This window comes from Rhinoderma darwinii, chromosome 1, assembly GCF_050947455.1.
Source record: "Rhinoderma darwinii isolate aRhiDar2 chromosome 1, aRhiDar2.hap1, whole genome shotgun sequence".
NCBI lineage: Eukaryota > Metazoa > Chordata > Amphibia > Anura > Rhinodermatidae > Rhinoderma > Rhinoderma darwinii.
Window position 1 is genome coordinate 396259991 of NC_134687.1, and position 27991 is coordinate 396287981.

Genomic DNA, 27991 nt, shown 5'->3' on the forward strand with positions numbered 1-27991 from the left:
CCTCTGCACGGCGCCGCAATCTTAATTAGATTGTGTGCGCATGCGCGGGCGCCATTTTTTTTCTCTTCCCGGCAGCTGCGGGGGGAGAAGAGAAGGGGGGCACGATCGCGGGCATCGGAGGCCCTTCAGGTTAGTTTTTTATCTCCTTTCACCAAACATTCATGGTGAGAGGAGATAAAAATGTTACTTTTCCACCGCTGCATACATTGTAACGGCGGTCGCTGGTATTCGTTGAATACCGGCGATCGCCGGTTTGGGGACCGCAAACAACGGTCCCCAGACTGTGCTCCAAGCCCTCAGCTACCTCCGGTAGCTGAGAGCAGGGAGCTATCTCTTTTCACGGCGCCGCAATTTTATTCTGATGCAGTGCCGTGAAAAGGCGTGTGCATCAGAATAAAGCCCGTTAGTGGCCGCCGTGAAAAGGCGTATTGGCGGTCACTAACGGGTTAAATGGTATAGCAGTATAACATGTGTACAAGTGTACAGAGCATGAGCAGCAAAGAAGACCAGGCTCATAGGCATAAGGTATAGCCCAGAAGGATAACAACCAAAGTGTCTGCTGATGGAAATGAAAGTACGTACCCAAATTCATATCACCGCATAGGGGAGACGCCAAACCCAACGCGCGTTTCGGCGGATGCCTTCGTACGGGGGTAGTACTTCTTCAGTATCTACAGAGGGTAGTGTGTGGCATTATCTACAGAGAGAAGTGTGTGTCAAAAAAATTACGAATTAAATTCATCTGTATTTAAAACGGACAGGGAAAAAACGGATGCAAAACGGTTAAAAATCGGCCGTTAAAAACGGAAACACGGCCCGGAAAGGAAATGGAACGGCTGCAAAAAAGATGAAAACGGCCGAGAAAAACGGACCAAAGCGGCCGTTTTTATCGACCGACAGTCTGACCCAGTCGTGTGAATAGAGCCTAATTCTGTTAGGGCATCACACAGTTGCTCTAATATAAAGAAAGCTGTCTTACAGTAGATAAGTATTGTACTTTGAATGCATGGTAAACAGTTTTGTGAACACAAAACTCTATAAGGAAAATTGAAGTATAATTTGCTGGAAATGTTATTTATTTGATATTGCATTATAAACCGAATTATATAATTTGTGGTACTATGGAATATTAGAAAACATAAAAAAATTGACCAGCCTAAAAATTTACACAGTTTAAAGAGGCTCTGTCACCAGATTAAAAATGCCCTATGTCCTACATCATTTTATCGGCGCTGGAATGTAGTTAACAGCAGTGTTTTTTATTTTGAGAAACAATCTTTTTTCAGCAAGTTATGACCTTTATTACATTTATGCAAATTCATTTCTCAATTCCCAAGTGGGCCTTTTTTAACTTTTAATCAAGTGGGCGTATTACAAAGAAGTGTATGGCGCTGACCAATCAGCATCATACACTTCTCTCCATTACACTGAAGCTTGTTTCACTAAACAGCATGATCTCGTGTGACGTCACTTCTGCCCACAGGTCCTTCGTCTCTAGGGAGTTCTATATGCTTACCTGCACTGTGTGATGCTGCCTCCTCCGCTGCTGCTGCAGATCCGACTGTAACTTCTCATACGCTTGGAGACGATCTATGTTCAGTCTTCAGACGCAGGGATGAAGGACCTGTGGGCGGAAGTGACGTCACAGCGTGGTCTCGCGAGATCACGCTGTTCAGTGAAACAAGCTTGGGTGTAACGGAGAGAAGTGTATGATGCTGATTGGTCAGCGTCATACACTTCTTTGTAATACGCCCACTTGGTTAAAAGTTAAAAAAATGCCCACTAGGGCATTAAGAAACTAATTTGCATAAATGTAATAAAGGTCATAACTTGCTGAAAAAAGATCGTTTCTCAAAATAAAAAACACCGCTGTTAACTACATTCCAGTGTCGATAAAATGATGTAGGAGATAGGGCATTTTTAATCTGGTGACAGAGCCTCTTTAAACAAAAGTATAATAACAAGTAATAAAACTTTTTATTGCTTTGATTATATAACTTGTGCACTTCTTTAACGGGATGTACCATTTCCACAATCTCCATTGTCATGAATGTTTCTGGTTTCCTTTCCAGTTGAGTAATTTGAAAAAGGTCACTTTTGTTGATTTGTCGGCAAACAAATTCCCTTCTATTCCAATTTGTGTCTTACGTATGTCAAGTTTGCAATGGTTGGACATCAGCAGTAACAACTTAAAGGATCTTCCACAGGATATAGACAGGTAAATGTTATTCATGCTGAAAATCAATGCTGTCATGAGACTCAGCTTCATATTTGTGATTGACTTGCATACATCATTTACTGACATATAGAAGGTATAATGAGAAATATGTACAGAAATGGACACCATGATTTGAACTACTTTTTCTACTATGACAGGTCAAATGACAGTGAGACTGCCTACCAAATAAGAACACTATGGCATTAACCTAATGAATAATGTCATAGTTACAAAGTCAAATTCAACCAATTCTAGTTGTGTTTATAGTGAACAAGACAAGAAACTCAGCAATATAAATATGCAGAAACTTGTATATCATTATTACTATAGTCATGGTCTCACCAATGCATGTTTATTTCATGGCAAATATGTCGCTTTTTACATCTCAGAATCTTAACTAGTACAGAAACTGCCTGGCATTTCTGTCATTTTAATTACAGACTACAAGTTATCCAAATACATTTGTTTCCTCGCCCATAAGACATTTGCCAGGTAGCAGGGGCGTAACTAGGAAAGACTGGGCCCCATAGCAAACTTTTGACTTGGGCCCTCCCCCCTCCCCTGGGTGTTGCCGAACCCCCCCCTTGTAGATAGTGCCTTTTTTACAGCCCCCCCTGTCGATAACGCCATACAGCCCCCCCTGTAGATAACTCCATACAGACCCCCACTGTAGATAATGCCATACAGCCCTCTCTGCAGATAACGCCATACAGCCCCCTCTGTAGATAACGTCATACCGCCTTCTGTAGATAACGCCATACACCCCCTCTGTAGATAACGCCATACAGCCCCCTCTGTAGATAACGCCATACAGCCCCCTCTGTAGATAACGCCATACAGCCCCCTCTGTAGATAACGCCATACACCCCCTCTGTAGATAACGCCATACACCCCTATGTAGATAACGCCATACGCCCCCTCTGTAGATAATGCCATACAGCCCCATCTGTAGATAACGCCATACAGACCCCCCCTGTAGATAACGCCATACAGCCCCCTCTGTAGATAATGCCATACAGCCCCCCCTGTAGATAACGCCATACAGCCCCCTGTAGATAACGCCATACAGCCCCCCTGTAGATAACGCCATACAGAACCCCCCTGTAGATAACGCCATACAGCCCCCTCTGTAGATAACGCCATACAGCCCCCTCTGTAGATAACGCCAGACAGCTCCCCTGTAGATAACGCCATACAGCCCCCCTGTAGATAACGCCATACAGAACCCCCCTGTAGATAACGCCATACAGCCCCCCTGTAGAGAACGCCACACAGCCCCCCTGTAAATAACACCATACAGACCCCCCCTGTAGATAACGCCATATGGACCCCCCTGTAGTGAACGCCATAGAGCCCCCTCTTTAGAGAACGCCATACAGACCCCCCTGTAGGTAACGCTATACAGCCCCCTGTAGATAACGCCATACAGCCCCCCTGTAGGTAACGCTATACAGCCCCTGTAAATAGCACCATACAGCCCCCCCTATAGGTAACGCCATACAGCCCCCCTGTAGATAACGCCATACAGCCCCCTGTAGATAACGCCATACAGACCCCCCTGTAGATAGCGCCATACAGCCCCCCCTGTAGGTAACGCCATACAGCCCCCCCTGTAGGTAACGCCTTACAGCCCCCACTGTAGGTAACACCATACAGCCCCCCTGTAGATAGCGCCATACAGCCCCCCCTGTAGGTAACGCCATACAGCCCCCCCTGTAGGTAACGCCATATAGCCCCCCCTGTAGGTAACGCTATACAGCCCCCCCATAGATAACGCCATACAGCCCCCCTGTAGGTAACGCTATACAGCCCCCCCTGTAGGTAATGCCATACAGAACCCCCCTGTAGGTAACACCATACAGCCCCCTTGTAGATAGCGCCATAGAGCCCCCCTGTAGGTAACGCTATACAGCCCCCCCTGTAGGTAACGCTATACAGCCCCCCCTGTAGGTAACGCCGTACAGCCCCAACCCCCCAAAAAAATCCGACCTATAGTTTGTCCTACAAAAGACATGTATCCCTTATCCACAGGATAGGGGATATATGTGTGATCGCTGGCAGCGATAGGGAGAATGGGGGACCGAAAATCCCCCGAAGTTCTCCATGACTAACCTCTGACTTCCGGCATCTGCGCAGCTCAATAAAAATGAAAGGAGCGCTGGTCACGAATGCGCACAAGCGCGACCGGTGCTCCATTCATTTCTACGGAGCTGCCGACACAGACCCCGGAAGTACGAGGTTTGTGATGGAGAACTTCAGGGGACTTTCGGTCCCCTGTTCTCCTTATCGCTGCCAGCGATCCCACATGTATCCCTTATCCTGTGGATAGGGGATACATGTCTTTTGTAGGAACAACCCCTTTAATGGCAGAGCGAGGAGATACCTCCCTGCTCTGCCGTAGTGTTAAGTGGCGTCGAGCTGTAGTAGCCATAGCGGCAGCTAGCGGAGCCTCAGGCCATGGTGGGGGCCCGTGCCGGCGGGCAACATGGGCCCCCTCATGCCGCGGGCACCGTAGCAGCCGCTACGGCTGCTACAGCGGTAGTTACGCCACTGCCAGGTAGGTAAATGAACAGTCGCCATGGCCTAGATGCATATATTTTTTTCAAAATGTTAATTTATTAATTGACATTTATCATTCACAGAAACTCACTTTTCACTTCTGTTTAGTTATCAGACATAGTTTGTTGTAACTCTATAATCGCTTTAGATGTATACAACAGGAACACTTCCCAATGTACACGTCAAGTGTATCCTTATTTAATCTATTTAGAAGTAACCATTTAAGTCATAGAAGAAAACTAAAACAATGGATCAAAGTATCCTTCTGCTAGCTGAGGGATGCTTTTGGGGAAGTTGCTATTAGGAAACGTCCGTCACTTTACGGTTGTCATGACTACTAGCCATGCTTCTGGGTGGCCCCATTTTGAGATGCAGAGCCAATCTCATTTCTCTGTCTGCGTCCTATCAGGGCCAAGGATGGAGTATTTAAGTCTGGTGCGTTTTCTCATTGTTGCTTGTGATTTCTTGTGTATACATGTGTCAGATCAAGCTCCTGGTTATACTCTTTATCACCTTGACTGTTTGGACTACTTGAACTGGGCTTTGTCTTTTGGATTTACCCTCTGCTCACTGATTTGTACATTCTGCTATCGGCTGATTTTGACCTCTGCTACTCCTGGTATTCTTCTATTTTGCAATTTGGACTTTTAGTATCTCCTGGTTTAGTATTGTGCTTGCTGATTACCCCTCTGGCATGTCTGTTTATCCATTCTGGTATTAAGTGCATTGCACCTCCTGTTCAACACCGTATACTGTAAAAGCAACCTGGGTTCTATGCAGCCAAATCCAACCTGCCTTGCGGTGGGCTCTGGTGCAGACCATAGAGTAGCCTTAGACTCTGCTGACCAGAGTGGTGATGGACTTAAGGTAGCTGATTCACCTGCTGTCACAATCCAGGGGTATGTGGACCCACTAAGCCGCTCCACCATAGCGGAGAGGCAGCTGACCAACTCACAGTCTATGCACAAAGTCTATGGTAGGAGCATAGCACACGGGTACGTGGGATAGTCCGGATGGCGGCAAGGGCTCTGGCAAAGATGGGGCTGGAGGTAGTGGGTTGCACTAGACGAGGCGGATGATATCCAGAAGGACAGACAACAGCCGACATGGAGAATTCCAGCAGGCAAGGCAATGTACAGCTCAGGTACTACACAGGCTCGGAACAAGGCACAGCACAGAATACAGGATATAGGAGGCAGGACAAGGGAAAACTGGGAGCAGGAAAACACTAAGGGACCGTTTGCAATACAGACATGGGAAAACTACAACAACGCTCAGGCATGAAATGGAAGGGCAGAGCCCTTCTTACAGTCCAGGATGGGCAGAGGTTGATAAGGGAACTTTAAACATGTGCGCGCACTGGCCCTTTAAGGCCGGGACCTCATGCACGCACACACCATAACAGTCTGAGCAGCACCAGCCGGCCGCGAGTGCTTGCATCTCCTAGGAGGGAGACGCCGGCAGGAGAACAACAAACTGTGGTCGTGGGCGTCGCCAGGTAAGGAACGGCGGCAGGCCGTGACAGTACCCCCCCCCCCCCCTTATGCCCCCTCCTCTCCTCAGGACCAAACCCTCTCCAGTCCACTAAGTAGAAGGTTCTTCCTCCTATTTTCTTGTAGTCCAGAATCTCTTTTACCTCAAACACCTCAGACGATCCGCTGGGAGCAACTGCAGACCTAGGAGCATTACTGAAGCGGTTTAGGACCAAAGGCTTAAGGAGGGATAGGTGGAATGACTTGGGGATTGTGGGAGTGTGGGAGGCAACCAAATTTTATAGGACACAGGGTTAATCCGTTGTAGGACTTCGAAAGGACCGAGGAACCTGGGAGCGAATTTGTGGGAGGGCATCTTGAGACTAATGTTTTTCGAGGATAGCCAGGCCTTGACTCCAGGAGAGTACTGAGGAGGAACTTTTCTCCTTTTATCGGCATGTTTTTTTAATGAGGTCCACTGCTTGGGGAATAGCAGACTTAGTTACCTACCAGATATGAATAAACGTCCCAAAAGAAGAATCGGCTACAAGGACCTGAGTCATGGCTGGCAAAGGAAGAGGAACTCGAGGATGCTGCCTATAAACGATGTAAAAGGGCAGTAGACTCACTTGTGTGATTATTGTATGAGACTCCGCCAAAGGCAGAAGTTGCACCAAATTGTCGTGTTGGGCAGAAACGAAATGACGGAGATAGTTCCCCAAAATTTTATTGGTCCTCTCCACTTGACTATTAGACTGTGGGTGGTAGGCAGTGGAGAAGTCCAGCCTTACATCTGATAGGTTGCACAGAGCTCTACAGAACTTGAATGTAAACTGTACTCCCCGGTCCGAGACAATATGCAGGGGAAGACCATGCAGGCGGAAGATGTGTAGAATAAACAAATTTGCCAGGCGAGGGGCAGATGGAAGGCCAGTCAATGGAACAAAATCAGTATAATCTTCAAGCCATCACCCGTTGGGGTATAATGCAAATTTTATTGAACAAATCTCCTAATGATAACAGATTTTTTTTTAGAAGTAAAAAACTCAAAATGCACTGTTTCAAATTATTTTGCACAACAGAGATCAAAACATGTTAAAGGCTGTAAAGAGAACTAAAATGGTAATTTGTTGAATTTGCAGCATCAGGAGGTCATATTTACAGAAATCAAAAGCTCTTTCAATCAAAAAAAACTTAGCAGGCCAAGTTACATGTTAACATAGGACCCCTTCTTTAATATCACCTTCACAATTCTTGCGTCCATTAAATTTGTGAGTATTTGGACAGTTTCTGCTTGAATATCTTTGCAGGATGTCAAAATAGCCTCCCAGAGCTTCTGTTTTGATGTGAACTGCCTCCCACCCTCATAGATATTTTGCTTGAGGATGCTCCAAATGTTCTCAATAGGGTTGAGGTCAGGGGAACATGGGGGCCGCACCATGAGTTTCTCTCCTTTTAAGCCCATAGCAGCCAATGACACAGAGGTATTCTTTGCAGCATGAGATGGTGCATTGTCATGCATGAAGATAATTTTGCTACAGAAGGCACGGTTCTTCTTTTTGTACCACGGAAGAAAGTGGTCAGTCATAAACTCTCCGTACTTTGCAGAGGTAATTTTCACACCGTCAGGGACCCTAAAGGGGCCTACCACCTCTCTCCCCATGATTCCAGACCAAAACATGACTCCCCCATTTCCTTGCTGACATCGCAGCCTTGTTGGGACATGGTGGCCATTCACCAACCATCCACTACATCCATCTGTACCATCCAGGGTTGCACGACACTCATCAGTAAACAACACGTTTTGAAAATTAGTCTTCAAGTATTTCTGAGCCCACTGCAACCGTTTCTGCTTGTGAGCATTGTTTAGGGGTGGCCGAATAATAGCTTTATGCACACTTGCAAACCTCTGGAGGATCCTACACATTGAAGTTCGCGGGACTCCCGAGGCACCAGCGGCTTCAAATACCTGTTTGCTGCTTTGCAATGGCATTTTAGCAGATGCTCTAATAATCCTATTAATTTGTCTGGCAGAAACCTTCCTCATTATGCCTTTATCTGAACGAACCCGTCTGTGCTCTGAATCAGCCACAAATCTTTTCACAGTTCGATGATCACGCTTAAGTTTTCTTGAAATATCCAATGTTTTCATACCTTGTCCAAGGTATTGCAATATTTCACGCTTTTCGGCAGCAGAGAGATCCTTTTTCTTTCCCATATTGCTTGAAACCTGTGGCCTGCTTAATAATGTGGAACGTCCTTCTTAAGTTGTTTTCCTTTGATTGGGCACACCTGGCAAACTAATTATCACAGGTGTCTGAGATTGATTACAATGATCCAAAGAGCCCTAAGACACAATACCATCCATGAGTTTAATTGAAAAACTAATAATTAAATGTTTATGATACTTAAATCCAATGTGCATAATAATTTGGAACACAGTGTAAATGATAATCAAATGACTATCACCCTCCAGCAAGTGTCTCCACTCCTCTAAGGCCAACTTGATGGCCAGCAATTCCCGATCCCTGATGGAATAGTTGCGCTCTGCTGGGGAGAATAATTTTGAGAAGAAGCCACATGCCACCATCTTGCCTTTGGAATTCTTTTGGCACAATAGTGCTCCAGCACCTACGGAAGAGGCATCAACCTCCAGAAGAAATTGCCGAGAAGCATCAGGGTGATGGAGAACAGATGCTGAGGTAAAAGCGCTCTTGAGCTCAGTAAACTCTGCTTCTGCCTCCGGAGTCCAGCCCTTGGCGTTCACCCCCTTTTTAGTGAAGGCAGAGATTAGGGCAGTCAGAGATGAGAAGTTCGGGATGAACTGCCGTTAGAAATTTGCAAATCCCAGAAATCGTTGTATGGAATGAAGACCATGAGGTCGCCACTCTAAGACGGATCTCACCTTCTCTGGATCCATCTTGAGACCATGGTCAGACACGATGTAGCCCAGGAAGGGCAAAGAGTTCCTCTCGAATACACATTTCTCAAGTTTAGCATATAGGCGGTACTCCCTTAACCACAGGAGGACTTGGCGAACGTGCTTACGATGTGTCAACAAATCAGGTAAGTAAATCAGGATGTCGTCCAGATAGACCACCACACAGACATACAGTACGTCTCAGAAAATGTCATTCACAAATTCCTGGAACACAGCTGGGTCGTTACATAGTCGAAAAGGCGTCACAAGGTATTCATAATTGTCATCTCGGGTGTTAAACGCGATTTTCCACTCGCCACCCTTGCGGATAGGGATCAAGTTAGAAGCTCCGCGTAAATCCAGCTTTGTGAACACCTTGGCCCCACAAATTCTATCAAAAAGTTCGGAGGTGATTGGTAGGGGGTACTTATTCTTGTCACGTTGGGTATGTGGACCCACTGGACCGTACCACCTTGACGGTATGGCAGCTGGCCAACAGGATACAGGATACAGTGGCCAACAGTCTATAGTTTGTATAGTGTACCAGTGGTAGCTCGGACAGTAGCAAGACAGGCTCGGCTGGGACTGGGCAGCAGGCAGGCACCAGGCATGGTGTAGCAGGATAGGCATGGTATACAGCACAGCACGACTTCAGCTCAACATGGTACTTGATCAGGATAGCGCGGGGATACAGGTTACAGCTAGCAGGAACGGGAAACACTGGGAACTGAAAAAATACTTAGGAGACCATTTGCTTAGACAGACTAGGGTAACGACAACAAGGCTCAGGCAAGGGAGGAAGGGGCTGGGCCCCTCTTATAGTCCCGGGGCTAATGGGCTAATTTTGACTTAATTTCAGGTGCGCGCACTGGCCCTTTAAGAGCACACTACAATACCCGGCCAGGAGAAGCGGAAGTGAGCGCTGGCGTCTCCTGAGGAGGAGATGGGTACCAGAGCTCAAAGTTCCATGGCTGCGAGCGTCAGGAGGTGAGTGAGCCTGACGGCCCGCGGCCATGGGCATGACAGTATCCCCAATCTTACGCCCCCTTCACTTAGGGCCAGAACTAGAGAGAAGCTTCTTCAGGAGGGTAGGGGCATGGAGGTTCTCTTCTGGCTCCCAGGACCTCTCTTCAGGAACAAACCCCCTCCAATCCACCAAATAAAAGGTTATTTCACCCACTTTCTTGGTGTCCAGGATTTACTTAACCTCAAAAGTCTCTGATGAACTGCTGAGAGCCACTGCAGGAGTGGAAGTCTTGGAGTAGCGGTTCAAGATCACCGGCTTCAGCAGGGAGACATGGAAGGAGTTAGGGATCTTGAGGGTAGGAGGCAGCCGAAGCTTGTAGGAAACAGGGATGATTTGTTGCAAAATCTCGAAGGGTCCAAGGAACCTGGGAGCAAACTTGTATGATGGCACCCTCAGCCGGATATTCCTAGAGGACAGTCAGACCTTAGTGCCTGGAAGGAACTGGGGAGACTCTCGTCTTCTTGTGTCTGCCTTTCTATCCATGCGGTCGACCGCCAGTAGAATAGAAGATCGCGTCTGCTGCCAGATCTGTAGAAAGTCCCTCAATGCAGAGTCAGCTGCAGGCACATGGGACGTAGTGGAAACAGGAAGAGCTATTTGAGGGTGTTGGCCATAGACAATGAGGAATGGACTCTTAGCGGTGGACTCACTGGTGTGGTTGTTGTAGGAAAACTCAGCTCAAGGAAGCAGCTGCACCCAGTCATCATGCTGCCTGGAGATAAACTGTCGTAGATAGTACTCCATAATCTGGTTTATTCTCTCAAATTGACCATTGGACTGGGGATGGTAGGCAGAGGAGAAGTCCAACTTTACACCGAGGAGTACGCAGAGGGCTCTCCAGGACTTTGAGGTGAATTGAACCCCCCGATCCGACACAATATGTAGAGGCAAGCCGTGCAGATGGAAGATGTGTTGGACGAAGAGATTGGCCAGTCGGGAAGCGGATAGTAGGCCGGTCAGTGGAACGAAATTAGCCATCTTGGAGAATCGGTCCACCACCACCCAGACCATACTGCAACCAGCAGAGAGATGCAGGTCCGTGACAAAGTCCATAGCAATATGTTGCCAGGGGGCATCGGGCACAGGCAGCGGCTGGAGCAGGCCTGCCAGTTTGGCGTGGGCAACTTTATTTGCTGCGCACACCGTGCAGGAGGAGACAAAGTCTGTGATGTCTTTGGGCAGCGTGGGCCACCAGAACTGACGAGCAATCAGGTCTCAGGTCTTACGGACACCCGTGTGACCTGCCAATTTGGAACTGTGTCCCCAGCGGAGAATTCTTCTTCTGTCAGCCAGACGCACAAAAGTCCTCCCCGGGGGAATGTCTCTAACTTGCAGAGGGTTGACAGGGATGATGCAGGACGGGTTAATGATACTCTGTGGAGACTCCATAGTGTCCTCTGTCTTGAATGACCTGGACAAGACATCGGCCCTCACATTCTTGTCGACCGGACAGTAGTGGAGAGCAAACTGAAAGCAGGCAAAGAACAGCGACCACCTGGCCTGACGAGGATTCAGTCGTTGGGCCGTCTGGAGATAAGTGAGGTTGTTGTGGTCCGTAAATATCAAGATGGGATGAACTGCACCCTCTAATAGATGTCTCCACTTCTTCAGAGCCAATTTGATGGCCTCTAACTCCTGATCCCCAATCGAGTAGTTGCATTCTGCGGAAAAGAAGAGCTTAGAATAATAGCCACATACCATTGACTTGCCCTTGGAACCTCTCTGGAACAGGAGTGCACCAGCACTGACAGAGGAGGCGTCCACTTCCAAAGAGAACTGTAGAGAAACATCTGGATGATGGAGGATAGAGGCTGACATGAAGGCACTCTTCAGGCTATTAAATGCGGCCTCTGCTTCGGGAGTCCACACCTTGGCATTCATGCCTTTCTTGGTGAGGGTACAGATAGGAGATGTCAGTGAGAACTGTCTGTAGAATTTGGCGAATCCTAGGAAATGCTGTTTGGCCCTCAAGCGTTGAGGGCGTGGCCATTCCAGGACGGACTTTACCTTTTTTTAGGATACATCTTAAGGCCTTGGTTCGAGATGATGTAATCCAGGAAGGGTAGAGCATCTTTCTCAAACACGCACTTCTCCAACTTGGCGTACAGGCGATTCTCCCTTAACCACAGCAAAACTTGACAAACATGTCTCTGATGAGTCATTGGATCTGGAGAAAAAAAATCAAGATGTCATCAAGATAGACCAAAACACAAACATAGAGGAGGTCACGGAAGATGTCATTACCAAATTTCTGGAAGACCGTGGGACCATTATACTGGCCAAAGGGCATTACTAGATATTCATAGTATCCGTCACGGGTGTTAAATGCAGTCTTCCATTCGTCACCCCGGCGAATTTGGATTAGGTTGTAAGCCCCATGCCGGTCTAGCTTTGAAAAAATCTTGGCACCACATATGCGATCAAATAGTTCAGAGATCAATGGCAATGGATACCTATTTTTTACCGTGATCTGGTTGAGACCCCGGTAGTCGATGCAAGGACGCAGAGAACCATCCTTTTTCTTGACGAGGAGGAACCTGGCTCCTGCCGTAGAGGAAGACTTCCGTATGAAGCGCCTCTCCAAGTTCTCCTTAACATAGGCGGATATGGACACAGTCTCTGGCAGGTAAAGAAGATATACCCTACCACGGGGAAGGGATGCACCAGGAACTAGGTCGATAGGACTGTCATACGCCCGGTGTGGGGGCAGCATCTCCGCCTCTTTCTTGCTGAAGACATCCGAAAATGCAGACTAATGACCGGGCAATCCTGCCAAGGACCGAGGCAGAGGAGGCTGAGCCGAATGAATCTGTACCTGGCAACGGTTTTGAAACTCGGGACCCCACTGGAGAACCTCTCCAGAATTCCAGTCCAGGACTGGGGCATGTAGCCTGAGCCAGGGCAGGCCCAGCAGCACAGGATTGACGGCTTTAGCCAGGACAAAGAATGGAGTGGAGGGCTCCCACTTGGAGCCTCAGTGGTTTGGTCACAACAACAATTGAGTCTGGCAGCGGTAGTCCATTCACAGATGCAACCATCAACGGCCTCTCCAGAGGGGTAGTGGGCAATTGGAGAAGATCCACCAGGTTTCTACGAATGAAATTAGCAGCAGATCCAGAGTTCAGATATGCAGAGACCCGATGCGTTTTCTCACCGGACACTATGGTCACGGGAATGAATAAGTTAGACGAAAATCCCTCTTTACCAACAGTTGTCTCTCCAACCAAGCCTAGGCTCTGGGGCTTTTGGGGACACAGACGCACAAGATGGCCTCCGAGGCCACAATACAGACAGAGTCCCGAGGTGCGTCTGTGTTGTCTCTCCTTGGTAGACAGCTTAAACTGGTCCGTCCTCACAGACTCCTTAGGAGGATCAACATCAGAGGACAGCAGGGGTTGCTGCAAAGTAGGAACCGGAATAGGGAGTCTTCCCTCCCGACGAGCTTCATGGAACCGTTCTCGGATCCTTATATCAATCCGGGCGGCCAGAAGGATGAGGTCATCCAGCGTAGACGGTAGATCCCGGGCGGCAAGCTCGTCCTTATAGGAATAAGACAGTCCCTGCCAGAATGTAGCCACCGGGGCCTCATTGTTCCACAACAGTTCTCCTGCCAGGGTGCAGAAGTGGATGGCGTACTCGCCCACGTAGGTGTCTCCCTGGCGTAGGTTAAGCAAGGAAGTGGCTGCAGACAAGACTCGTCAAGGCTCCATAAACACCATGTGAAATGTCCGTAGGAACCCCTGGAAGTCACGATCTATGTTCCTTGTCTTTCCCAGATAGGGTTCGCCAATGCAAGGGCCCTGCTAGTGAGGAGAGAGACGATAAAAGCGTCCCTTGCGCCATCAGACGAAAATGCCCTTGCATACAGGCTAAAGTGGATCTGGCTGGTTCAAAAATCTACGGCAGGTCCTTGCGTCTCCATCATAGCAGTCAGGAAGTGGCAAAGAAAATTGGGGATCTGCACTGCCAGGAGGTGTAGTTGGAGGATCAGTAATGCCAGCAGGTGTAGTAGGAGGTTCGGCAGCTTGCACCTCCGGCTGACGTGAAATAATGTTCAAGCTCTGGAGGAGTTGGTCCTGTTGAGACCGGAGGTCTAGCATATCCGCCCGCATCTCTTGTGATGTCATCATGGTCTTTGGACCCACTGGACCATACTGGACCATACCGCCTTGACAGTATGGCAGCTGGCCAACAGGACACAGGTCACAGTCTATAGTTCGTATAGTGTACCTTTGGTAGCTCGGACAGTAGCAAGACAGGCTCGGCTGGGACTAGGCAGCAGGCAGGCGCCAGGCGTGGTTATCAGGACAGGCGTGGTATACAGCACAGGACGACTTTAGCTCAACACGGTACTTGACCAGGATAGCGCGGGATACAGGTTACAGGTAGCAGGAACAGGAAACACTGGGAACTTAAAAAACACTTAGGAGACCATTTGCATAGACAGACTAGGGTAACGACAAGGCTCAGGCAAGGGAGGAAGGGGCTGGGCCCCTCGTATAGTCCAGGGGATAATGGGCTAATTTTGACTTAATTCCTACAGGACCCAGCCAGGAGAAGCGGAAGTGGGCAAAGAAGTCTCCTGAGGAGGAGATGGGGACCAGCGCTCACAGTTCCATGGCTGCGGGCGTCAGGAGGTGAGTGAGCCTGACGGCCCACGGCCATGGGCATGACAATTCTTGACCGTAATTTGGTTCAAACCCCTGTAGTCGATACATGGGCGAAGAGATTCATCCTTTTTTTTCACGAAGAAGAATCCGGCTCTTGCAGGGGAGAATGACTTCCGAATGAACCCTCTCTTGAGGTTCTCCTTAATGTAGGCAGACATGGCTAGAGTCTCTGGCAGGGAGAGAGAATAAACTCGACCTCGAAGTGGCGAGGCGTCAGGAAGTAATTCAACAGGGCAGTCACAGATGCGATGGGGGGAAGCGTCTCTGCCTCCTTCTTACTGAAGACGTCTGCAAACATGGCATATTGTGACGGTAGATCGGAAAGTGACTGAAGCACTACTATTATTCTTAAAATTGACATTAAAAGTTACATTGTTAGATATTAATATTGTTGCCTATTGCCGTGGGTGAACTTGAAATGTTTATGATTCATACTTAGTCTACACTAAAACATAATTTCTCTAATTCCTGAAAACACAAAAAAGATTATAAGCTTACAATTTAATTTCTGATTTCATTTTTCTATATTTACAGTTTTATAGCATTCATTTAGTAAATAATACTTATAACTATATTAATGGATTTATGTTCCCCTTTCATTGTTTTCAATGTGTACCAGTGGATAGATTGAGAACATACACTAATTCTTCTTTTATCTCCCAAGATAAATCACATTCCTCATAATTGATTTATCTAAATTTGATGCATTATTAATATTATTTATATAGGAAACATGGCATTATCTCACAGACTCCTTAGCTACTTTACTGTGGCCACATCTCTATAGGTAATAGTAACTTAAAAGTTTCAATTATGACTTACTATTTGCGCCAGGGCTACATCTGGACTTTTTGTAGTTCTACTGATTGATTTAACTATTGAGCTACAGCTGAAGTCCAAATGAGTACATTGAGTTGAATGCAATCTTGGACTGCAGCAGTCACTCAATAGTTAAAATCAATCTTTAGTACTACAAATAGTCTAGGTATAGCCCTGGCCTCAGCTGTAAATCTGTCAGTTTTTGGTCTAAATTTCATTTAAGTTTTATTAAAATTGCAATGAGTTGATACAGCTAATAAGTCTTACATATGCAGACATTCTAAAAGAATTTTAGTCATAACTCGACCAATTAAATATTGTTAAAACTACTACATGTTTTAAAAATACACAACTCTTTTTCTTCAAATCCTAACAATTGATATATGTAAAATTTTTCATATAATAAGCATTCTAAATGATTCTGGCTGTTTAACCCCTCAGATGCCACGGCTCCCTTTGTCCCACAATTGGCCCTGCCCGCGAAAAAACTGTGGGGTGCAGATCGGTTGCCATGGCAGGTATAGGCCTATTGAAGGCCCCCAGTATGGGGTGTAGCTAGGGGAGGGGGGCTGTTGGGGCACGTGCCACGGGTGCAACTAAGAGGGAAGTTGGGTGGTGCCAGGGCTGCACTGTACATGACGGTGGCCTGCTGCCTCTCTGAGGGGGCGATGGCATCACTGAAACCAGCCGCCGCCACCCCCTCCTGCACTATAGACGATGAATATAGACGGAGCAATCCCAGCCATTCAGCACCTTTCACAGACTCAAGCGGCGCGTTTACTTCTTTGCGCCGCTTGCGTCATTGAAAGGCACTGATTGACAGGGCACGTCATAGTGCCCTGCCAATCAGCGCCTTTCATAGATGCAAGCGGCGCGCATCTTTGAAAGGCGCTGATTAGCAGGGCAGAATGACTTGCCCTGTCAATCATCGCCTTTCAACGACGCAAGCGGCGCAATGAGGTCATCTCGCCGCTTGCGTCATTCAACCCCAGCAGACCTGCTCAGAAAAGAGCAGGTCTGCATTGCCACCGGATGGCGTGGGAACGGGATTAAGGTGAGTATGTAAAGCTTTTTTTTTTTTATCCTAATAAAAATGTCAATGACATTATCTACAGGGGGGGCTCTATCTACAGGGGTCGGCTCAATCTATGGGGGCTATATACAGGGGTGTGCTATATGTTGGACACTATATACAGTGGTGGGCTATATCTACAAAGGGAGCTAAATACAGGGGTGGGCTATATATGGAATGCTACAGGGGAAGCTATATGTGAGGCACTATATACAGGGGTGGGCTAGATGTGGAGCTCTATTTATAGGGGGAGATATATGTAGGGCACTATCTACAGGAGGGCCTACGTGTGGGGCACTATTTTCAGAGGTGGCTATATGTGGGGCACTATATACAGGGGGCTATATGTGGGACACTATCTACAGGGGGCTGTATGTGGGGCACTATCTACAGGGGCTCTATGGGGGTCACTATCTAAAGGGTGATCTATGTAGGCCACTATCTACAGGGGGCTCTCTGGGGGCACTATCTACAGGGGACACGGTGTGTGTGTGTGTGTGTGTGTGTGTGTGTGTGTGTGTGTGTGTGTGTGACACAGTGTATGGTGCTATTATAAGTAGAGGTGCAGTGTATGGCGCTATTATATATAGGGGCACAGTGTCTGGCACCATGAGAACTTTATCTTTGTTTATAGGTGCAGAAATGTTTGAAAAGTGAGAAGCTGAAGACATCTGAGTTGCAAACTGCAGAAATGGGCTGTGGCCGGGAGAAGTCGTCATAGAGGTCTGGGCCGGATGAAGAAGAAAATAGAAAAAGAAAAAATAGAATCTGACGTTACCTGTGAGTCACTTAATGTAAACATTTATTCTGCCTCTAATCAGCACTGTAGTCACTGTATGATGTGCAGCGAGATGATGGGTGGTATGAATTTTTTTTAGTGAAACAGCATCTCCCAGCATATCCTTACCATCGTTTGGGCCATGCTGCGAGCTGCATACAGTTTAATGCAAACCTATACGGCAGGGGTTGAAAATTGAGTTGCATTTGTGCTGGTGTCGTATTTATGTACTGAGCTTTGTTCTGGTGCTGTATATATGTACTGAGCTTTGTTCTGGTGCTGTATACACTACCGTTCAAAAGTTTGGGGTGACCCAGACAATTTTGTGTTTTCCATCAAAACGCACACTTATATTTATCAAATGAGTTGCAAAATGACTAGAAAATATAGTCAAGACATTGACAAGGTTAGAAATAATGATTTTTATTTCAAATAATAATTTTCTTCTTCAAACTTTGCTTTCGTCAAAGAATACTCCATTTGCAGCAATTACAGCATTGCAGACCTTTGGCATTCTAGCTGTTAATTTGCTGAGGTAATCGGGAGAAATTTCACTCCATGCTTCCAGAAGCCCCTCCCACAAGGTGGATTGGCTTGATGGGCACTTCTTGCGTACCATACGGTCAAGCTGCTCCCACAACAGCTCTATGGGGTTGAGATCTGGTGACTGCGCTGGCCACTCCATTACAGATAGAATACCAGCTGCCTGCTTCTTCCCTAAATAGTTCATGCATAATTTGGAGGTGTGCTTGGGGTCATTGTCCTGTTGTAGGATGAAATTGGCTCCAATCAGGGTATGGCATGGCGTTGCTAAATGGAGTGTTAGCCTTCCTTATTCAAAATCCCTTTTACCTTGTACAAATCTCCCACTTTACCAGCACCAAAGCAACCCCAGACCATCACATTACCTCCACCATGCTTGACAGATGGCGTCAGGCACTCTTCCAGCATCTTTTCAGTTGTTCTGCGTCTCACAAATGTTCTTCTGCAATGACCTTCTGCAGGGATCTCACCTGCTTCCCCAAACACTAGAAGCTCATATTACCCTTATCCCTAAAGAAGGGAAGGACCTTGCGGATTGTGGTAGCTATCGGCCAATCTCATTACTAAATTCAGACGGAAAATTATGGGCCAAGTTATTAGCCAACAGAATAAAGCCCCCTTTGAGCACTCTGATTGGTCCTGAAAAAATGGGATTTGTGCTGGGAAGGGAGGGCAGGCACAACACTACCCGCCTGGTACATCTCATTCACCACGAACGGAAGTCTAGTATTCCCCTAGTATTACTAAGTACCGACACGGAAAAAGCATTTGATCGGGTTAACTGGGATTACATGAGGGCGGTATTAGAAAAATTTGGCTTCCCTTCTAGTTTTATCCAAGCCATCTTTAACCTTTACTGCATTCCTAGGGCTGGACTTGGTAACTGGCACCCTATCACCTTCCTTTAACATCCATTAAGAGTTTATGGTTTTTTACATCGTACTGTGGCTTTTGCTGACGACCTGTTGATTCTCACCACCAATCCTGGTCCTGCCTTCCCGGAGATTTTGCAGATTTTTGAGGGCTATAGCTCTGTATCAAATTTTAAGATCACCTACAGTAAGTCCGAAGTCCTAAATGTATCGGCCCCTCCCTAAGATTTAGAATCCCTAAAAAGGAACTTCCATTTTAAATTGCCAGATACAGCTATAAAATACTGCCCGGAGACCCATCTCTTCTTTACCCCCTTAATTTCCCTCCGCTTCTTCAACTGATTAAATCTCAATTAGCCGATTTAGATCTCCCTTTCTTACCCTGGATAGGTAGGAAAAACTACTTGAAAACATATATCCTCCCCGAGATTTTATACGTTCTGCAGACGGTCCCTATCGTCCTCCCTCATTCCTTCTTTACGAAATTAAAAAGTCTTTTTACCTGGTTCCTTTGGGCAAAAAAACACCCTAGGCTCATACAGTGAAGGAAATAAGTATTTGATCCCTTGCTGATTTTGTAAGTTTGCCCACTGTCAAAGACATGAACAGTCTAGAATTTTTATGCTAGGTTAAATTTACCAGTGAGAGATAGATTATATTAAAAAAAAAACAGAAGATCACATAGTCAAAATTATATATATTTATTTGCATTGTGCACAGAGAAATAAGTATTTGATCCCCTACCAAACATAAAGGGTTCAACCTCCTCCAGACCAGTTACACGCTCCGAATCAACTTGGTGCCTGCATTAAAGACAGCTGTCTTAAATGGTCACCTGTATAAAAGACTCCTGTCCACAGACTCAATTAATCAGTCTGACTCTAACCTCTACAACATGGGCAAGACCAAAGAGCTTTCTAAGGATGTCAGGGACAAGATCATAGACCTGCACAAGGCTGGAATGGGCTACAAAACCATAAGTAAGACCCTGGGTGAGAAGGAGACAACTGTTGGTGCAATAGTAAGAGAATGGAAGACATACAAAATGACTGTCAATCGACATCGATCTGGGGCTCCATGCAAAATCTCACCTCATCCTGAGGAAGGTGAGAGCTCAGCCGAAAACTACACAGGGGGGAACTTATTAATGATCACAAGGCAGCTGGGACCACAGTCACCAAGAAAACCATTGGTAACACATTACGCCGTAATGGATTAAAATCCTGCAGTGCCCGCAAGGTCCCCCTGCTCAAGAAGGCACATGTACAGGCCCGTCTGAAGTTTGCAAATGAACATCTGGATGATTCTGAGAGTGACTGGGAGAAGGTGCTGTGGTCAGATGAGACTAAAATTGAGCTCTTTGGCATTAACTCAACTCGCCGTGTTTGGAGGAAGAGAAATGCTGCCTATGACCCAAAGAACACCGTCCCCACTGTCAAGCATGGAGGTGGAAACATTATGTTTTGGGGGTGTTTCTCTGCTAAGGGCACAGGACTACTTCACCGCATCAATGGGAGAATGGATGGAGCCATGTACCGTCAAATCCTGAGTGACAACCTCCTTCCCTCCACCAGGACATTAAAAATGGCTCGTGGCTGGGTCTTCCAGCATGACAATGACCCGAAACATACAAGGCAACAAAGGAGTGGCTCAAAAAGAAGCACATTAAGGTCATGGAGTGGCCTAGCCAGTCTCCAGACCTTAATCCCATCGAAAACTTATGGAGGGAGCTGAAGATCCGAGTTGCCAAGCGACAGCCTCAAAATCTTAATGATTTACAGATGATCTGCAAAGAGGAGTGGGCCAAAATTCCATCTAACATGTGTGCAAACCTCATCATCAACTACAAAAAACGTCCGACTGCTGTGCTTGCCAACAAGGGTTTTGCCACCAAGTATTAAGTCTTGTTTTCCAAAGGGATCAAATACTTATTTCTCTGTGCACAATGCAAATAAATATATATAATTTTGACAATGTGATTTTCTGTTTTTTTTTAAATATAATCTATGTCTCACTGGTAAAATTAACCTAGCCTAAAATAGACTGTTCATGTCTTTGACAGTGGGCAAACTTACAAAATCAGCAAGGGATCAAATACTTATTTCCTTCACTGTATATGCGCTACTTGCTCTTAAAACTCAGCAAGGGGGGATGGGCCTACCAGAACCGTATGATAACTATATGGCCACTCACCTGAGCAGGTGGGTTTCCCTATGTAGGAACACTGAAAACGCCCCAAATATAGAGGTTGAACGATACTTACTGGGCCATACCCACTACCTGTTACTTTGGGGATTCCTTCCTCATTTACCAGTCACAAAAGATATTAACCCCCCTTCTAGGGGAACAATCCTAGCTTTCCGTAATTTTCTCTCGTCCTTGGACCCCCCTAAGCAGTTTTCTCCAAACTCTAGATTGAACATTATACCAATACTTCTGGGAGCAAAACCTCCACTAGATGGAGTTTGGAGACTATTAAAGGAAGCCCCCTCTTGGAAGTTTTTGATGACCTTCAAACACTAGACCCAACTCCTTTTCTTCCGCCAAACAACCTTAATTTCTTGCTTTTATCAAGCTTCCGCAGTTCCTGCAAGGAGTTCAAAGCCAAGTATACAACTCTTCCGGACTCGTCCTGGCTAGATATTCTAATTCGCTTTCCCTGCCCCCCGCTAAAACTATTATCTAAAATATATTCTGATCTCACACTTAATAAAGCTCCTGCAAAACCACGCTTCTTACTAGCATGGGAGAAAGAACTCCATATATCTCTAGAGGCTCAGGACATCTCTCAAATACAACATAACTCACACAGATTCACTAGATGTGTTAGGGTCCAAGAGAATTCATACAAAATTCTTACCTGTTGGTATAGAACCCCAGAGTTTCTATTCAAGATAGGCCTCATCCCTAGTGATCTGTGTTGGCGCTGCAACAAGCATACGGGCTCACTGTCGCATATTTGGTGGGATTGCCTGCATGTTCGGCCCTTCTGGCTGGCGATCTCCTCCTTTATCTCATCTATCTGCAAAACTACCATTGATCTCAATGCTGCTCTGGTCCTCTTATGGAAACCAACCTTGGGTTTTAATCCCCCAAAAAACAACTTGGCATCCGTTATGATAACTGAAGCAAAATTACTCATCCCAGTAAAATGGAAGTCCACTGATCCACCTTCTGTTCGAATGTGGGCAGACGAAATGGACCACCTATGTAAGATGGAGGAGCTTGCCAGCTGGAGGATAGGAGGCATCCCAGATTTATTGGAATTTGGGGCCCCTGGAGGGATGCTAGATGTGATATTGTTGTAGACTGTTGACGTCTCTTATATTGGTCTCTCTAGACGAGCACAAAATTTTCTCATGTAAATAGTTCATGTCACCTTTTCCTTTCCTTTCTTTTCTGTGTAACTACAGATTATTGCAATCTGAACTGTTGTACTCATAACGTAATTTGTACTTATATATGCTTTCAATATGTAATATTTCTCTACGATTTTGGGTACAAATATGCATGTTAATTGCTTTGTTGTATGTGTTTATACGTGAAAAATTTGGAGAAATAAAGAATTTGCACAAAAAAAAAACAACATTCAGAAAGTTTCTTAACCCTTTAAGCGTTTCACAGGAATTAAAGTAAAGTAGAGGTGAAATTTACAATTTTCATTTATTTTTTTTGCCAAGATTTATTGGTGATCATTTTTTTTTTTAACAGAGAAGTTTTACCAAAGAAATGCAACTCAATATTTATTGCCCCGATTCTGCAGTTTTTTTTTTAGAGATATCACACATGTGGCCCTAGTGTGCTAATGGACTGAAACACAGGCCTCAGAAGCAAAGGAGTACCTACTGGATTTTGGGGCCTCCTTTCTTTTTAGAATATATTTTAGGCACCATGTCAGGTTTGAAGAGGTCTTGTGGTGCCAAAACAGTGGAAACCCCCCAAAAGTGACTCCATTTTGGAAACTACACCCCTCAAGAAATGTATCAAGGGGTATAGTTAGCATTTTGACCCCACACGTTTTTTGCAGAATTTATTGGAATTTTGCAGTGAAATTGAAAATCTAATTTTTTTTATAATAAAATGTAGTTTTAGCTCATATTTTTTCATTTTTACAATAAAGGAGAAAAAGCAGCCCAACATTTGTAAAGCAAACTCTTCTGAGCACAGCAATACCCCATATGTGGTAATAAACTGCTGTTTGGACACACGGCAGGGCTTAGAAAGGAAGGAGCGACATTTGACTTTTGGAGCTCAAGTTTTGCTGGAATGTTTTGCGGCACCATGTCACATTTGCAAAGCCCCTGAGGGGCCTAAACAGTGCAAACCCCGCAAAAGTGTCCCCATTTGGGAAAGTACACCCCTCATGGAATTTATCTAGCGGTATAGTGAGCATTTTAACCCCACAGTTTTTTTTGCTAAATTTATTGGAATTAGGCAGTGAAAATGAAAAGCTACATTTTTTCCACTAAAATGTTGAATTTTTTTCATTTTCACAAGGAATAAAGGAGAAAAAGTGCCCCAACAATTATAAAGCAATTTCTCCCATGTGTGGCAGGTTTTGCTTGATTGTTTTTTGGGCGCCATGTCGCATTTGCAGAGCCCCTGAGGTACCGTAGAAACCCCTGAGAAGGGACTCCATTTTGGAAACTATACCCCTCCGGGTCATTATCTAGGGGTGTAGTGCGCATTTTTATCCCACAGTTGTTTCATAGATTGTATTAGAATTAGGCAGTGAAAATGAAACATTTTTTTTTCCAAAAATATGTCGTTTTGCGCCCAATTTTTTAATTTCACAGGGTGTAATAGGAGAAAAAACAACACACAATTTGTTACCCAATTTCTCACGAGTACGGCAATACCCCATCTGTGGCCCTAAACGGCTGTTTGGGCACATGGCAGAGCTAAAAATGGGAGGAGCGCCATTTGGCTTTTAGAGCGCAGATTTTGCTGGTCTGGTGTACAGGCGCCATGTCGCATTTGCAGAGCCCCTGAGGTACCAGACTAGATACCCCTGAGAAGTGACCCCATTTTGTAAACTACACCCCTCAAGGCATTTATCATTTGCCTGAAATATGACAGGGCTTAGGAGTGAAAGAGCAAGTGCGCATGTGAGGCCTATTTTGGTGATTTTCGCAGCATTGGCCCAGAATTGCAGGGGTCAAAATAGTAAAACAAACCCCCAAGTAGTGACCCCCATTTTGGAAACTGCACCCCTCAAGGCATTTTTTAATGGTTGTAATGAGCATTTTGACCCCACAGGTTTTTTTTAGAAACTAACGCTCAGTGGATGGTGCAAAGTAAAAATTGCAATTTTCCACATGTATCTGCCAATTTAGTGCACAATATGTTGTGCCCAGTTCGTACCACTGAAGACAAAATATCTCAAGTTGTTAAGTGGGCTTTCCCGGGTATGGCGATGCAATATATGTGAACGTACACTAATGTTTGGGTGCGCTGCAGGGCTCAGAAGGGAGGAAGTGGCATTTGGCTTTTGGAGCGCAGATTTTGCTTAGTGGCAGTTCTGTGTGGGGTTTTGCTGCTATTTCAGTTTATAATGTGGGGGTATATGTAAACTGTGCGGAGTACATCAGGGCATATTAAGGGGATATAATAATCCACAGATGTGTGGCCAGTGTCGCACTGATAAATAAAAAATCTTATCCGCTTTTGGAACACATTTTGCATCGCCATATTCTGAGAGCCAGAACATTGATATTTTTTCGCCACCAGAGCTGTGTGAGGGCTTATTTGTTGCGGGACAATCTGTCGATTTCATTGGTACCATTTTGGGGTACATGCGATTATATGATAATTTTACTTTATTCTGCAGGTCAGATTACGGCGATACCATATGTATATCGTTTTTTTATGCTTTGCAGCGTCTGCACAATAAAATCCCTTTTGTTTCAAATTATTTATTTTTTGTGTCGCAATACTCTGAGAGCCATAACTTTTTTATTTTTCCGTCTAAATAGCTGTGGGAGGGCTTGTTTTTTGCAGCATGGGCTGTAGATTTTAATTGTATAATTTTGGGGTACATTCTTTTATTCTGTTTTGGGAGGGGTAGTGACTAAAAAACAGCGGTTCTGGAATTTTTTTACGGTGTTCACCGTGCGTGTAAAACAGCGTGATATTTTTATAGTTTGGGTCGTTACGGATGCGGTGATACCACATATGTGTCCTTTTTTATGTTTTTTGTTTTTTTTTATATATATAATAAAAAGGCGTATGGGGAAAAAAAAGGCTGTTATTGTTTTTTTAACGTGAAACTTATTTTTTTTACTTTTTACATTTTTATTAACTTTTTTTTTGTCCTACTAGGGGACAGGCTTGAAGCCCTGATTGCTATTCTAATACACTGCACTACCTACATAGTGCGGTGTATTACAACTGTCAGCTATTCACTAACAGCAAGCCTATTATGTTTCGCCTCCCGGCTGGGCCTAATAGGCTTCAGTACTAGGAGGCCATTGTTAGGCCTCCGGTTGCCATTAGAAACCATAGGGTGCGATCTAACCACCTAGATGCAGTGATCGCTTTTGATCGCTGCATCTAAGGGGTTAATCGGCTGCATCAGAGCCTAGCTTCGGTCCTGGTCATTAGAGCAGGATGTCAGCTGTGACAAACAGCTGACACTCGCGGCCATGGCAACCATCAGGGGTGCCGACAGGCTAGAAGCCACCTAGATGCAGTTCACTTTTGATCGCTGCATCTAAGGGGTTAATCGGGCAGATAAGAGCCTAGCTCCGCTCCTGGCTGTTACAGCAGGGTGTCGGCTGTAATATACAGTCGACACCCGGGGGAGATGGCGCTGAGCCAGCTCCATCACATACACATTCTCTAGGAGCTGTGATTGGTCAGTCTGCTGTGACTGACCAATCACAGCGATCGCCGGCAGGGGACCGCTGTGATTGGTCCCCTGCCGTCTTACTGTGCCGATCAACTGTCATAAACAGTTGATGGCACAGTTCTGCCACCTTGTTCTTCGACAGGGTGACAGTTGTTAGCCAGGACCCACCGGTACGTCCCAGTGCCTTAAAGCACTGCAATACAGAACGTAGCGGTGCGTCCTGGTGTGGCAAGGGGTTAATTCTATGTATAAAGTTAAATTTAAAGCACATTTGTATTATATATTGAGACAGATTTATCAATAATTCCCCAGGCTGCTCCTCTCCACTTTTGAACTGTGTTGTCCCTTTGCTCCAAATAGGCGGTGCTAGGCAGTAGAAAAGTGGAATGCATTATATTAACCCTTAATACCGAAGGTATTTTAAACCTTAATGACCAAGCAATTTTTTACGTTTTTCCATCGTGACGATGTATAACTTTTTTATTTTTCTGTCGACATAGCTGTATAAGGGCTTGTTTTTTACGGGACAAGTTGTATTTTTGGTGCAACCTTCTAAATAGTTTTTATTAAAAATCATCTTCACTATTATTCAACTTATTTATTAATGAAATAGAATGTGGATTAATAGAACTATTTCTATTTTTGAAGATGACACCAAGCTATGTAGTATTATTCAGTCTATGGAAGATGCTCATAAATTGCAAGCTGATTTGGACACTAAGTGTTTGGGCATCCACTTAATGTAGATAAATGTAAAGTTCTGCATCTGGGTACCAACAATCTGCATGCATCATATGTCTTAGAGGGAGCTACACTGGTAGAGTCACTTGTTTAGGAGGATCTGGATGTACTTGTAAACCATAGACTAAATAACAGCATGCAATGTCAATCAGCTGCTTCTAAGGCCAGCAAGATATTGTCATGGACTCGCGGGACAGGGATATAATATTACCACTTTACAAAGCATTAGTGTGGCCTTAACTAGAAAATGCAGTTCAGTTCTGGGCTCCAGTTCATAGAAAGGATGCCCTGGAGTTGGAAAAAATACAAAGAAGAGCAACTAAACTAATAAGGGGAATGGAGAATCTAAGTTATGAGGAAAGATTAAAATATTAAGCCTATTTAGCCTTGAAAAGAGACGATTAAGGGGGGACATGATTAACTTAAATAAATATATGAATGACCCATACAAGAAATATAGGGAAAACCTGTTCCATGTAAAACCCCCTCAAAAGACAAGGGGGCACTCCCTCCGTCTGGAGAAAAACAGGTTCAATCTGCAGAGGAGACAAGCCTTCTTTACTGTGAGAACTGTAAATCTGTGGAATGGCTTACCACAGGAGCTGGTCACAGCAGAAATAGTAGATGGCTTTAAAAAAGGCTTTTGATAATGTCCTAGAACGAAAACATATCAGCTTCTATGTCAATGTGTAGAAATTTTGTTTCATCTCTTCCCTTTTTCCCATCCCTTGGTTGAACTTTATGGACATATGTCTTTTTTTCGCAGTACTAACTACGTAACTTTTTGAGACATAGCTGCACCGCACACTGCACAAAGATCAGCTGCATCCAGCGCTGAAACCCGCACCCGCCAGGCCAGCGCCATCGACCGCCCAGCGCCAGCATGCCAATACACATAGGACCAACCATATACAAGTTCATAACCCAGATGTGATCAACAACAGGTGGAACCTGCCGCCAGAGACCACGCAGGACCTGCCCCCACCAAACCCACCAGCCCTGATGGACCTAGGTCTCAGAACCAGACACAGCCGCTCCGCAAACAGGACACAAAGCAGCCGAATCCCAAAAAGCAAAAACAACTTCAAACGAAAAAGAAGTTACTTTCAATACATTTTTATTTTGAAAAAAACCTGTTTTAAAACATACAACAATAATATAGGGAATAGAAAGTAAGAAATTCAATGGACCTCAGTCTGTACATTCTTACTCACGTCATATATAACTTCTATACCATAAGTGCATATACAACACAATCCAAAGCATATCCAGGGATACCAAACAAATATTAACTAAACAAATAAATAATAATAATAATAATAATAATAATAATAATACAGCAAGCTATTATCCAAAGCACAGTGCAAGTAACAGGTCTTTATAATTTTAAATATATACATAGATTGATAAGTAAGCAAGTTTTCTAATCATAAGTACGCATCATAATACA

At 45.2% G+C, this 27991-nt stretch overlaps 1 protein-coding gene across 1 annotated transcript in view; it reads left to right on the forward strand.

Moving 5' to 3' along the window:
- Positions 1–489: 489 nt before the first annotated feature.
- The window catches only part of LOC142757856 (leucine-rich repeat-containing protein 2-like), a 36699-nt gene continuing 9197 nt past the window's right edge, over positions 490–27991 (forward strand). The window contains exons 1-2 of the mRNA XM_075860654.1: positions 490–525; positions 2073–2218. Coding sequence (XP_075716769.1) covers positions 490–525; positions 2073–2218 — 182 coding nt within the window. The remainder of the gene's footprint in view (positions 526–2072; positions 2219–27991) is intronic.